We start from the raw sequence: 14,064 nt of genomic DNA on the forward strand, positions 1-14,064 counted from the left end.
TGATCTATTAATAGGGACCTGCACACCACTTGGATAAATCTTGCAGTTGCCAGCTTTCCTTTTCTTCCTGTTTTTGTGGGCGAGTTCAGTAACGGTGAAGCTTATTTAATCTGTTCAGATGCAACTGAATGTACAAGTTTATATCAGTCGCTTTCCCAGCACAGCAAGATGTTACAACTCCGCTCAGTGAGGGGGGAGGAAGATAAATACAGGATCCTGTGAACTGATTAAATTACACACATGATACAAAATGAGACAACATACAAATGAGGAGTAGGCCACTCAGCTCCTCAAACCTGCTCCATCACTTAATATCATGGCTGATCTGTTTGTAACCTCAACTCCACATTCCCACCTTTCACTCCCTCGTTCATCAAGAATCTCTCTGTTGTAAAAATATTCAAAGACTGTGCTCCCACTGCCTTCTGAGGAAGAGAGTTCAGAAGGCTCAGCCCTCAAGAAAACAATTTTCCTCATGTCTGTCTTAAATGGTGGCGATGCATATTTTATATTTTCTGATGAGGAAACATCCTCTCCACAAATCCCCTCTGATTTATGTTTCAATCAAGTCGCCTCTTACCCGTCTAAACTCTAGTGGATGCAAGCCTAGCCTGTCGAGCCTTTCATAAGGCAACCTGCCTGTTTCTGGTGTTAGTGCAGTAAAACTTCTCTGAATACTTCTAAAAGGTTTCCATCCTTCCTGGGAGGAGACCAATACTGTACACAATACATCTGATGTGGTCTCACCAATGACCTGGACATCTGAAACATAACCTTCCTCCTTTTGTATTCAATTTCACATTAAATGATAACACCCTAATTACTTGTAAACTAGCCTTTTGTGATTCATGCACTAGGACACCCAGATCTCTCTGCAATCTCTCACCCTTTAGATGTTTTATTTTTCCTGCCCAAATGGACACTTTCACACTTTCCTACATCATGCTTCCACATTCCAGATTTTTTGCCCACTCACTTAAGCTATTTATGTCCCTTTGTAGCCTCCTTATATCCTCTTTACAGTTCACTATCCCACCTATCTTTGTTGTAAGCAAATTTAGCCACCATACCTTCAGTCCCCTCATCCAAGTCAATTATCTAAAGGCATGATCCCAGCACTGATCCCTGTGACACACCACTCATTACATCCTGCTAACCAGAAAAAGACCCATTTATGCCAACTCTCTATTTCCTGTTAGAAATAAAGTGTGACTTATTAAAGATGGATTGTAGCAAGTGAAACATGGGATATGGGCAAGATCAGCAAACGGCCCATGCTTTGTGTGAACAGAACCTGCCTTTAATATTCGTATGCATAAGGCCCCGCTCCTTCCCCCTTATCCTGAAAACAGCCTTTCAAACAGCTCCCCTCCACCAAGCCCAGCCCTGTCCCAACCCTGTCTGCTGCTACGTTAAGTCGGTGCAAGAACAAAAATTCTGCTGCTGCATAAAACAAACTCTAACTAAAATCCACAACAGATTTGGTTTGTGGCAAAAGAAATGTTTTATTCTGTTTTGTGTTAACCATACAAATAAAAATGCAGTACACCTCTTCCTTAACATTTTTTTTTCAAAACTGCGATCGAGCTGTTTACACAGTATCTAGCTTTGCGGGAAAAGGATTACCAAGGCATGAACCCCTTCCAGTAACTGAAAAAAGGGCCCACCGTGCCCACAATTACTTTCTAAAAGTTTTAAAAGCAAATTTTATACATTTTTCTTTTTTAAAGTTTTCCTTTTTTTCCAAAAAAATGTAATACAGTAGATTTCTATTTAAACAGATGTATGATGCTGCCTTTGGAAAGGGTTTTACTAATATTGAAAGCACATGATTTACTGACATTTCATGTAGCCTGATTTGTCACCAATGCCTCTTTATTTCCTGTTACGACCTAATCTTGTTTTTAAAAGAAATCTTCATTTTAAAAATCTGAGGTACTGAGTTTCGGTGTCTGAACCACTTGTCTTGCCAGCACTTTGATCCCTATTAACAATTTTTAAAATGTGACTTTGTAAGATTATTATTCATGATCTACAGTTTACAGAATATTGTTACTGCTGGTACAAGTACCTCTCAGATCAAACTCTCTGACCCTCAATGAAAGATTCCATGTGGTAGGATTTCTGGAGGGAAAACTGGCGAATTCAATTTCCAGATGAAATGTTTTGTGAGCAGAAACTATCGATAAGACATTTAGAACATCTCTCTAATTTACTCTCCCACCCCACATATAATTTGCATTTTTGATAAGTGCAGAATGAGGAGCATCTAGAGATCTTACGAGATGATGAATTTACACCGGAGGGTGTTAGCGGAATCAGTACTTGCTCCCTCACAAATTACTCCCTGCACAAAGTAACTGCATTTTGTTGGTAGAAAAATGTCACAGATTAAATAGTAGAATTAAAAACCTGTCTTTCCCCCCCTCTGGCTCCATCTGAATAAACAGAAATCTCTTGTATTCCTCTCACATTGAACGCTGATTCAGGCCGAGTGGATCGCAATCTCAGATTAAAGGAGCTTTACGCTGCTTCACCCTTCCAGGGTGAAATAAAATGATCAGGACAGCAGGACCCTTTCTGTAAGCCGCAGACAGTTTGGAACGACCACGCCCACCGTGTTGGCCACTGATAGAATCACTGTAAACATTAGGCGCGCAGAACAGATCCAGAATGATTGTAACTATTATTGGAGTCTTGGTCATCCACTGGTGGTGGCTCAACAGGTTAGCACAGCATCTTATGCCGAGGTCTAAAGTGATCAGTGCTGAGATGGGAATCCTGCCCTCCTGTGGTTAGCAGCTGCAATAGCAGACTTTCCTATCAGATTTTCATCCGATTCGTACAAATCCTCCACTTGCTGAAAATTACACAGATACTAACAGAAACATCTTGTAATTAAAGTGAAAACACTGATCAGACTATTCCTGTTTGAAGTTGGAAAGTTTTGAAGGAGCGGCTGACTAGTTCTTTTGTTTGTGCTCCTGGAATTCCTATTCTCACTCAGCCGTCCTGTGGTTTCAGAGATGTTCCACAGTATAATCTTCAGCAGCCTAACTCCCAGATCCAAAATCTGCACCGATCACCTTGGACCAATGCTCCGAAATGACAGCCTAAAGCTTTCGTAGGGACTGAATACATTCATAGCAAAACACATAACATTTAGGGGCAGGAAGGATTCTGCAGCAAATCAAAAGCTCAGCTTCCACATTATTTTTTTTTAAAAAAAGAGCTTGGGAATCTGTCTGGGACAGAGTCCTGTTGAAACTTCAATCAGTCATGTCTTTACATTTACAGTAACTGAGTCTGCACACTCACAGAGTAAAAATTACCTTTGGGATTTAGAATTTTTACAATGACATCAAATTTCAAAAGTTCAAACACCACAACCATCGAGACAGAACGCCAGAAACGGAAGATTAAAAAAGTTAGTAAAGCTGAACCATGTGTAGGTTTTGTGTGAGCGTCTGTGTGTTATGGAGATTTTTGGTACAGGCAGTGTAGATTTGGATAGACATTAATTGCACACGAAAGGGAACTACAAAAAAGGACTGAATTTCAGGAATGTCACAACTCCGACCTTGCTTTTCAATATAAGGTTACTTTAGACAGTATATGTTGAATGATTTATAAAATCCCACGTGGGAACATTGCAAAGTGCCACTCCCGGGCACAGGTCATTCCTGCAGTCCCACATCACTAAAGTAAACTTTCTCAGCATTTCAAACTCAATTTCATTTCTCGCGAGCACACTGGAAGACTTTCTCATTTCTACTGGAAATGCTTCTGTCTCCCACTGTTCCCTCCATGGACTGTTTTATTCTCTACTGTGATTCCAATAATTATTTTCCCCCATTGAAACCAATCCAGTAACTTTGCAATTTTGAAACACAGAAGGAGTTTACACAAAAGGCTGCACTAACTGGGACTCTGATAAAGGGAAACTAAGGGATGGGACTACAGAGTACATAAGATCACAATAACTAACAAAAACCTATTATCCATTATTCCTATTTTCCTTTACATAGTGAATTTCAGTTTTAAGAAAAAGTTAATAAAGGGCTTTGGCCATTGTTAACATTCACACTGTGCAGAACAGTGCAGAACAGTATCAGCTGTTAGCAGGCACAGTGCTACCTCACTGCTCCAATATCAAAATCAGACAGGAAAGCACAGTGCAACTCCGAGTCACAGCCTCGTTACCAACAGAGACTTTCCCACAGGGCGACCCAGGTCCCATTATCCTCGCACTATGAGTTTTAAACATGGTGCTTCACATTGCCATATTTTCCTGGAGCACCAGCTTAAAACACTGTTGCGCCAGGCTCGAGAAGGAAGCGGCCTGGAGTCAACCCTGAGAAACAGCCAGATTCAGAGCTGCTCTGTACATCCACAAAACCAATCCTAACTTCTAGTCAGACACTAACACTTCATTAGCAAAACAAAAAAACGTCAGTCTGCATTAGTTGAGAGACCTGGATACCTGACAACAATCACATGGTCAGTGCAGGGTTCAATGTCTGTGTCTGCAGTCACTTTAACCTACACACAACACAGCTGAACACCGGGTGCCCACCGAGGAGCTAGGACTTTTAAAAGCAGTAATAACTCGAGTTTTATTTTCATGCATCAGTCTGTTAGTGAACTGTTCCTAATACAGCTGACCTGTGGAGCTGAATTAAAACTTGCACATTGCAACACTGAAAGAGGTTGAAGAGATGGGATAAAACTCACAAACAGAAAGTGATGGCTAAACTATAAGAGTAAGTCTAGTGTATATTGCTGAGAGGTAGTGTGTAAGCACTGGAACCTAAACAGGAAGCATTCCTCTATTGGTTTTAGAAGGGTTTTACTGTGAGGTAATTGGCTGCACTCAATCGTGTGAAAAATGTATAAATACCTTTTCTTGTCCTACTATATTTACAAATAGGTGGCAGGGCGCTTCTACCCAAGAAAGAATCCCAAAGACCCTTCAATTGAAATCAGGTTGGAATCAAATTCTTCTCATCCTAATGGGGTGAGTGAGATGGAAGCCAGTAGGCAGTGGGTGATTGCTGGCAGCTCATCAGTTGGAAGTGTCGGAGTTGACACTACCAGGTCCTCCGGTGGGTGAAGTGACAGAAGATGGGGTAGTAGCATCCTGCCAGCTGCCATTAGCCTGTGGAAGAGAAGAGCAGTCAGGGTCAGACTTGTTCATCCTTGGTGCCTTTTCCCTCTGGATCTACATCGTTACAACAGGTCACAATCCTAACCATTCACATTTCACTCAGGCACAACCAACATCCATTCAACGGAAAGCTTTGTATTCAGTCAGTCCGACCCTCTCCACGCCGGTGCATCCCGAGACTCCTGTTATTTGCAGTACAAGGGTAAGGTTTCTCTAGGACCACATTCCTGGTTTCCCTGCCTATGTCAAGCAATGCAGGAAGAGATGTCGTCCTCTCAGATTGCTGGGACCTTTATGCCCACCAGCTCCTGGGAAGTTTCAGTGAGTCCGTCAGTGATGACAAGTCGCAGTGTGAAGTCAACAGGGTATTGTGGTCTCATGGGCCGGATTTCCCAGTCCCACCAAAGGCCAGTTCCCTTCTGCAGATAACACTGATTTGACAGGACCAGAGGATCCTGCCAGTGGCCACCGCTGGAAAACCAGAGGATCCTGCCAGTGGCCACCGCTGGAAAACCAGAGGATCCTGCCAGTGGCCACCGCTGGAAAACACGGTGTGTGGAAGAGTGCACGATCTCAGCTATGGTGTGGATAAACTGTCAAACCTCACAACACCTGGGAGCTTTAAACTAAACTGAACCAACAAAAAAACAAAATGTAAAAGAAAATCCCTCAGAGGCACGATGAAAAGGATTGGCTGGTTATCTGTGTCACTCTGTCCATCAGCAGGATAAGAGATCAGTAATTCCCTGCCTGCTCCACCCAGGTGGAATTCTCCAGTCAATCACCCTTTATAACAGACATTGCCTTTCCAAGCTGAATGTTATAGATTTCCACAGTCCCGCTCAACATCAAACCAAATACTCCCGGTCCATTCAGCGCAATGAGACACTACACACAAGAAAAGGCTACAGCCCAGACAAGTTCAGTAACGGCAGAGATCCGGTTGTCGGCACCGTGGGGGTTTTGGGGCAGGGAATGATGGTGGGACATTGAAAACTGATCAGGGGCAGATATGGAGGATGGGGTGATTGCAGGAGAAAGGAGAGGATTTCATATGGATGTGGAGAGGAGGGGCGAGGGGTGTTCCAAAGAACATAAGAAATAGGGGCAGGAGGAGGCCATTTGACCCTTCGAGCCTACTCTGCAGCATGATCATGGTCGATCTTCTCCCTCAACTTCACTGTCATGTTTCCTCTACCCCTTGATTCCTGACAGATAAGTATCTCGGCCTTGAATATATTCAACGATGGAGACACAACTTACATACTCTCGTCATAGGACCACCCCCTCATTGCAGGAATCAATCTAGTGAACCTTCACTGTTCTGTCTCTAAGGTAAGTATATCTGTCCTTATATAGAGACCCAAACTGTTCACAATACTCTCACCAAATCACTGTACAATTATAACAAGACTTTGTTCTTAAACTTGAGTCCATTTGAAATAATGGCAAACATGCCATCTCCCTTCAAAAGGTATTGCTGAAACCGAATGGAAGAAGCGACAAGAAGTGAGATGGATCTTGGTGCAGAAACTTGGGCAAGAGCAAAGGAACAGCGAGTGGACATTAATGAGATGCAGAGTCGGAGATGGATGTGTAGAGCAACGAGAAAGGACGAGATCAGGAACCAGCATTTCAGGAGGTCACTGAAGATTGTGGGGGTATTGAAGGAAGGGATTGAAATGAGATTATCATCTGCCGGGGAATGCGGTGAGGGGAGAGAAGGAGATCAGACTGTCAGGAGAAGAGGAAGGTCTGAGACCAGATGGAAAGGTGTGGTGGCAAGAGACTTAAACGCAGTGGGATTGGAAGAGGAATGGGTGACTGACGGGAAGAGATGGAGACGGGTGAACAACTGGCATTGTAGTGACCACAAGTTAAACAGGAAAAGCTGAAAGCAGATGTCGTCATTTACCTTTCTAATCGTTTACAGTATCAGTGTGCTAACTTCCTGTGTCCTATACGAGTCTCTCTGAACATCAACATTTCAAAGTTTCACACCTTTAAAAAATTTTGACTTTTCTATTCTTAACACCAGAGAATAACTGCCCACTTCCCCACATTATACTCCAGCTTCCACCTCATTGCTCACTCATTTCACCAGTCTGCTACAGCAGCCTTTGTGTCCTCACAGTTTACATTCCTACCTAGCTTTGTATCATCAGCAAACTTAGATGCATTACTCTCATTTTCTTTGCCTAAGTAATTAATATAGATTGTATATTACATGGGATATAGATGTATCTATAATTGAGGCCCCAGCACCAATCCTTGCAGTAATCCATTATCCTTACTCTGTACTTACCTTCTCAAGGGCAATTAGTGATGGGTAATAAATGCTGGCCTAGCCAGTGATGGCCATATCCCATAAATGAATAATAAACTGTCCACTGACTAATCCTTCATCCATGTTAATATATAGCCCAACTCCATTAGTCCTTATCCTGAGTAAGAATCTTACATGTGGCACCTTTTCAGATGTCTTTTGGAAATCTAAGTATACTACATCGAACAGCTCCCTTTTATCTACCCTAGCATTCTCAAAACACACTAATACATTTCTCAAGCATGATTTTTGTAAAACTCTGCTGACTTTGTGGTTTCTTAATTGCATTGCTAAGACTTATTTAATAATCTTCCTAACTGGCCTATATTCCCTGTTTTCCCCCTTTGCTAAGTTCTAATCTGTTGGGACCGATCTAGGGAATTTTGGAAAATCACTATTACAGCAGCTCCCTTTATTAGAACACTAGGTTATAAAGAACAAAGAACAAAGAACAATACAGCACAGGAACAGGCCCTTCGGCCCTCCAAGCCCGCGCCGCTCCCCGGTCCAGGATTGAATCCTGAATCCAGGATCCCCGCCCAATTTTCCAGCCTATCTACATACCAATATCCTATCCACCGAGCTGTCCCTCACAGCTACGATGCTTTGTTCATTACAACCTATTAACTCACCCCCACCCCCCTATTCCAGATCATGTGATCCCCAGGGAGAGGCGAAAACCCAGAGTGAAAAACCCCAGGGCCAATATGGGGAAAAAAAAAAATCTGGGAAATTCCTCTCCGACCCCCTGAGGCGATCGAAACGAGTCCAGGAGATCACAATGGCCCTGATCGGAAAATGCTTCCCAACCCTAGTCATTTCCACTTCCATGAACACCATATGAATTCCCTGCCCCCGAGACAGGTTCCCAACTATCCGCAGTCTCGCTCTGTACTGGCACCAGCAAGATGATCATAGAATGAAGCCTTGAAACGAGAAACAAGGAACAATTAGCCCGCGCCGCTCCCTGGTCCAAACTAGACCACTCTTTTGTATCCCTCCATTCCCACTCCGGTCATATAGCTGTCTAGATAAGTCTTAAACGTTCCCAGTGTGTCCGCCTCCACCACCTTGCCCGGCAACACATTCCAGGCCCCCACGACCCTCTGTGTGAAATATGTCCTTCTGATATCTGTGTGAAACCTCCCCCCCTTCAAAGAACAAAGAACAAAACAGCACAGGAAACAGGCCTTCGGCCCTCCAAGCCTGTGCCGCTCCTTGGTCCAACTAGACCAATCGTTTGTATCCCTCCATTCCCAGGCTGCTCATGTGACTATCCAGGTAAGTCTTAAACGATGTCAGCGTGCCTGCCTCCACCACCCTACTTGGCAGCGCATTCCAGGCCCCCACCACCCTCTGTGTAAAAAACGTCCCTCTGATGTCTGAGTTATACTTCGCCCCTCTCAGCTTGAGCCCGTGACCCCTCGTGATCGTCACCTCCGACCTGGGAAAAAGCTTCCCACTGTTCACCCTATCTATACCCTTCATAATCTTGTATACCTCTATTAGATCTCCCCTCATTCTCCGTCTTTCCAAGGAGAACAACCTCAGTCTACCCAATCTCTCCTCATAGCTAAGACCCTCCATACCAGGCAACATCCTGGTAAACCTTCTCTGCACTCTCTCCAATGCCTCCACGTCCTTCTGGTAGTGCGGCGACCAGAACTGGACGCAGTACTCCAAATGCGGCCTAACCAGCGTTCTATACAGCTGCATCATCAGACTCCAGCTTTTATACTCTATACCCCGTCCTATAAAGGCAAGCATACCATATGCCTTCTTCACCACCTTCTCCACCTGTGTTGCCACCTTCAAGGATTTGTGGACTTGCACACCTAGGTCCCTCTGTGTTTCTATACTCCTGATGACTCTGCCATTTATTGCATAACTCCTCCCTACATTATTTCTTCCAAAATGCATCACTTCGCATTTATCCGGATTAAATTCCATCTGCCACCTCTCCGCCCAATTTTCCAGCCTATCTATATCCTGCTGTATTGCCCGACAATGCTCTTCGCTATCCGCAATTCCAGCCATCTTTGTGTCATCCGCAAACTTGCTGATTACACCAGTTACACCTTCTTCCAAATCATTTATATATATCACAAATAGCAGAGGTCCCAGTACAGAGCCCTGCGGAACACCACTGGTCACAGACCTCCAGCCGGAAAAAGACCCTTCGACCACTACCCTCTGTCTCCTATGGCCAAGCCAGTTCTCCACCCATCGAGCCACTTCTCCTTGTATCCCATGAGCCTTAACCTTCTTAACCAACCTGCCATGTGGGACTTTGTCAAATGCCTTACTGAAATCCATATAGACGACATCCACGGCCCTTCCTTCATCAACCGTTTTTGTCACTTCCTCAAAAAACTCCACCAAATTTGTAAGGCACGACCTCCCTCTTACAAAACCATGCTGTCTGTCACTAATGAGATTGTTCCGTTCTAAATGCACATACATCCTGTCTCTAAGAATCCTCTCCAACAACTTCCCTACCACGGACGTCAAGCTCACCGGCCTATAATTTCCTGGGTTATCCCTGCTACCCTTCTTAAACAACGGGACCACATTCGCTATCCTCCAATCCTCAGGGACCTCACCCGTGTCCAAAGAAGCGACAAAGATTTCCGTCAGAGGCCCAGCAATTTCCTCTCTCGTCTCCCTGAGCAGTCGAGGATAGATGCCATCAGGCCCTGGGGCTATTGTATAGGTATACAATAGGTAATAGGTATAGGTAGGTAGGTTATAGGCCGTCAGGTCCTGGGGATTTGTCGGATTTTAGTCCCTGGACTTTCTCTAAATGATTTGCTCTGCTGATAGTAAATGTCCTAATTTCCTCACCCTTATCAACCCCCTGGTAACCCTCTATTTCTGGGCTGTAATTTGTGGCTTCTTCTGTGAGTATAGGTACTAAATATTGTTCAATACCTCTGCTCATTCCCCATGATACTGAGAGGAGAAGGGATCCTTATTGGGAGGAGGGGGGGAATGGAGGGTGACACTGCTTATGGGCATTCCACGCCAGGAGTTAGGATCAGAAATGTATGAAAGAGGAGGGGGTGTTCTCTGCGTGGGGGCAGCACACACAGAGCTGGGGGTTCGGTGCATCAGGGCAGAGCAGAGTGGAGGAATTTGGCACATTGGACACAGGTAGAATAAAGGTGAGGGGGTTCCATCTGAGGGACAAGAGAGGAGGGGCAGAGGGAAAGGAGGAGGAGGGTTCCATGCACATGCACTGAGTGGAGGGAATGGTCCCACATTGGAGGGATGGTTTGGCATGGGAGGAAGAGGGGGGTTTTGTATGTTGGGGTGGTGGGTTTTCGCATGCCGGTTTGGGGTTTAATGGGGGGGGGGGGGGGGGGAGGTGTGCAGTGGGAGAATGTGCCACAGGGGTTGGGGGAAGAGAGTTTACACTAGTGAGGAGGGAGTCTAGGAGGCAGCACACCTGCTCTTCCTGGACCACAAGATGTGCTGGAAAGACATTCCCCTCTTCCACACACAAATCCTCACCTCCCTTTAGCTGCAGGGTTTCCCTAGACTTGGGAAACCTCGCCAGCCAGGCTTAAACCCAGAAGACAGACTAAATCACAGGCACACCACTTCATGTGTCTCCGTCCTGGGAACAGGATGGTCGGCCGTCCCTCCCTCTGTCCCACCTGCATTAAAACTGAAAATGTGGCCTTGGTTTGGGTTTGACATGTTTTTACAGGCGGTTTGAGCTGAACCGGTCTAAAGCTCTGAAATCCGAACTCCAGTGTAGCCCCAATGACAAAGTGGAAGATGCAGAACGCAGGCACACTTTTTAAGGAACTTAGTAAAATATACTGTTGCAGACATCAATCGTAATAACCCCACACAAACACACTTACAGTCAGATACCAGTTCATTGAAGTGTTCAGAGACATTATTCTGCTTACTGACAGGGCCACTGTCTTTCAAAATGGCATTCAAACCATCTCTGGTGGGCAGCTTACAGGAGGAGAGGATGCTAATGGTGGTTGGACATAAACCAGTCCAGCAAGGCTCACAAGTGATGAAAGCAAAGCACGGTGCCTACTAGGAGCAGCCTGGTCATTCCCAGAAACAATGCATCCAACCCAGTGAGATTGAGGATTGAGAAGAGTCAATCTTAACTCAAAATGACCAGAAATCCAAAATGATTGTGAACTCAGAAAGGGTTAAAGCCACCTGTGAATAAGAAAAACTGGTTCTTACATCTATACGTCTTGGGGTGTACATCTGGCTTGCTGCCATTTCATCACTGTATCCGCCTGTCTGGTGTATAACATGACGCAGGGAATCCACCTAAAGAACAAAAGAGGTCACTTTAGAAGTTTCTTCACAGATTACAGAGGGAACATTATTGGTTTCAATACTTCATCCGCCAGCCTCCATTTTCACAATGAATGGTAATGAGAGGAGGATGTTTGGATTTGTTAGAAGTTGATTCCCAGGCTGACGCTGTGAGCTTCTCAAAACCCGTGGGTCGACCCTGACCTCAAAGCAAATTTGCAGCTTGGGATCAACTTCTACTCCCAACGTCCTCTTGGAATCTCTTGCCCCTCAGTTAATGATCATTTTGGAACGGTAATGGAGTTAATTTAACTGAAGCTGTTTATTTAATTTGTTATTTTAGAGGGGCCATTGTGTACATTATGTTTGTAGTTGACAGGGACTCAAATGTACATTGTGAAAAATGGCAACGCACAATCTACAGTATCTTGCCTGCTCCAAGCTATGAAGCTGAAAGCTCCCACCCTGGACAGGAAGGAATTGGAGAAGCGTGCTGGGTATCACGAGATTGCTTCAATTCCAGCTCAGTAATAACTTCATGACTGATCTAGACAGAGTCTGACTTGCCGTGTTTGTCCAGTTGGTCACATTTTTATCAGTCATTTAAGAGCATAGCGACAGCAGTGCTCCCTTCTGGTGGCGGCACGGCAATGGGATCACAGTCTTCCATTTTGTAAGACAATAGTGCTGGTCAACTCGGTGTTAAATAGAGTCACATAGTTACACAGGAGTCCCCCCGTCAGTCTGGTGTGACAGTCTCTGCCTCATTCACTTCTATTATTGCCCTATTTGAAGTCTACCTGAAAAGCAAGTGGTCTTGCTATAAAAGAGGCAGTTTCTGGGAGAGCTGGGCTTTTGGGGGTTTAGCAGCAACCTCTTCCTTTGTCTAAAGACCACCCTTGGGGCACATTGGTGACTGGGCAGACTTCCAACAAATCCACAAACACCAGAGTATTCCAACACCAGACTCTGAATGTAGATTTGTGACCCAGACCTCACACCGTTTAAGAGGGTTTTCGAGATTGTATTTAAGGTAGCTTCTGTGTTTAAGGTGAAAATATTTTGAAGGGATAAAAATTTCAGGTTTTACTTCTTTTTGAACTGACAAGGTGCTGGGGAACTAATGAGATTGAATCAGGTTTTGCTTCTTTTCTGTCCTGATTGGAATTAAGCAGCGAGGGTGTTTCAAGTATTGCTGCGACTGAAGGAGTGACACTTTGCCCTGAAATTATACCATGGGATGAATATTTGTCTGGAATGCCTATCTCTGTTAGTTTGTGGCGGCATTGTTACCAATTCAAATTAAACAATGCTACCCCAAGAAGCAGCAAATAATAGCAGTACACCTGGGGGAGGGTTGGGAGAGGGTGAGGGCGACTGGATATAATACCTGAGGAAGGAAGACAATGGGGTTAGATGGAGTAGGGTAGGAGGCTCAGTGGAACATAAACACATAGGGTTAAATGGTTTGTTTCTGTGCTATACACACAGTGTAATACTATGGAGACAGGGTAGTGCCTACGCTGAACAGTGGAGACAGGGCAGTGCCTACGCTGAACAGTGGAGACAGGGCAGTGCCTACGCTGAACAGTGGAGACAGGGTAGTGCCTACGCTGAACAGTGGAGACAGGGCAGTGCCTACGCTGAACAGTGGAGACAGGGCAGTGCCTACGCTGAACAGTGGAGACAGGGCAGTGCCTACGCTGAACAGTGGAGACAGGGCAGTGCCTACGCTGAACAGTGGAGACAGGGCAGTGCCTACGCTGAACAGTGGAGACAGGGCAGTGCCTACGCTGAACAGTGGAGACAGGGCAGTGCCTACGCTGAACAGTGGAGACAGGGCAGTGCCTACGCTGAACAGTGGAGACAGGGCAGTGCCTACACTGAACAGAGGAGACAGAATTCACAAAGAATCACATGGCCATTTTGTGATTATTACTGAGCCAGAATTTTACAAACAAGAGATGGAGAATGATGTGTCAGCAATGATGCAGGCTGAAAATAATGATCTTTCAAAACATTGTGAGAAGCTGCTGCAATGGTTCATGCTGCTCGCTAATAAAGCAGCTGGAGTAAGAGGCTGGAAATTTCTGACTGTCCACTCTAACAAGATTTTCCCATCCCGCTGGGTGCCCAATTCTCCGTGTTTGTTGCAGCGTGGCGGGAACGGGGTGGTAAGATTGCATCCACAGTGTTTCACAGAGCAGAACATGAGGTTTGGATATCTATTCAGCGGCTCCAGTATTCATAGAATCCTACAGTGCAGAAGGAGGCC

The 14,064-nt window shown here is 45.0% G+C and overlaps 1 protein-coding gene across 2 annotated transcripts in view; it reads right to left on the reverse strand.

Annotated features, from left to right (window-relative positions):
- Positions 1-1,483: 1,483 nt before the first annotated feature.
- The window catches only part of pbx4 (pre-B-cell leukemia transcription factor 4), a 360,470-nt gene continuing 347,889 nt past the window's right edge, over positions 1,484-14,064 (reverse strand). Inside the window, exons 8-9 of one of the 2 annotated variants that reach the window (XM_078235123.1) lie at positions 11,712-11,801; positions 1,484-5,158 (exon numbers count right to left, since the gene is read on the reverse strand). In XM_078235123.1, the coding sequence (XP_078091249.1) occupies positions 5,066-5,158; positions 11,712-11,801 (183 nt within the window). In that variant the 3' untranslated portion in view covers positions 1,484-5,065. The remainder of the gene's footprint in view (positions 5,159-11,711; positions 11,802-14,064) is intronic. The other variant, XM_078235124.1, reaches the window with a different exon arrangement.

This window comes from Mustelus asterias, chromosome 19, assembly GCF_964213995.1.
Source record: "Mustelus asterias chromosome 19, sMusAst1.hap1.1, whole genome shotgun sequence".
Classification (NCBI taxonomy): domain Eukaryota; kingdom Metazoa; phylum Chordata; class Chondrichthyes; order Carcharhiniformes; family Triakidae; genus Mustelus; species Mustelus asterias.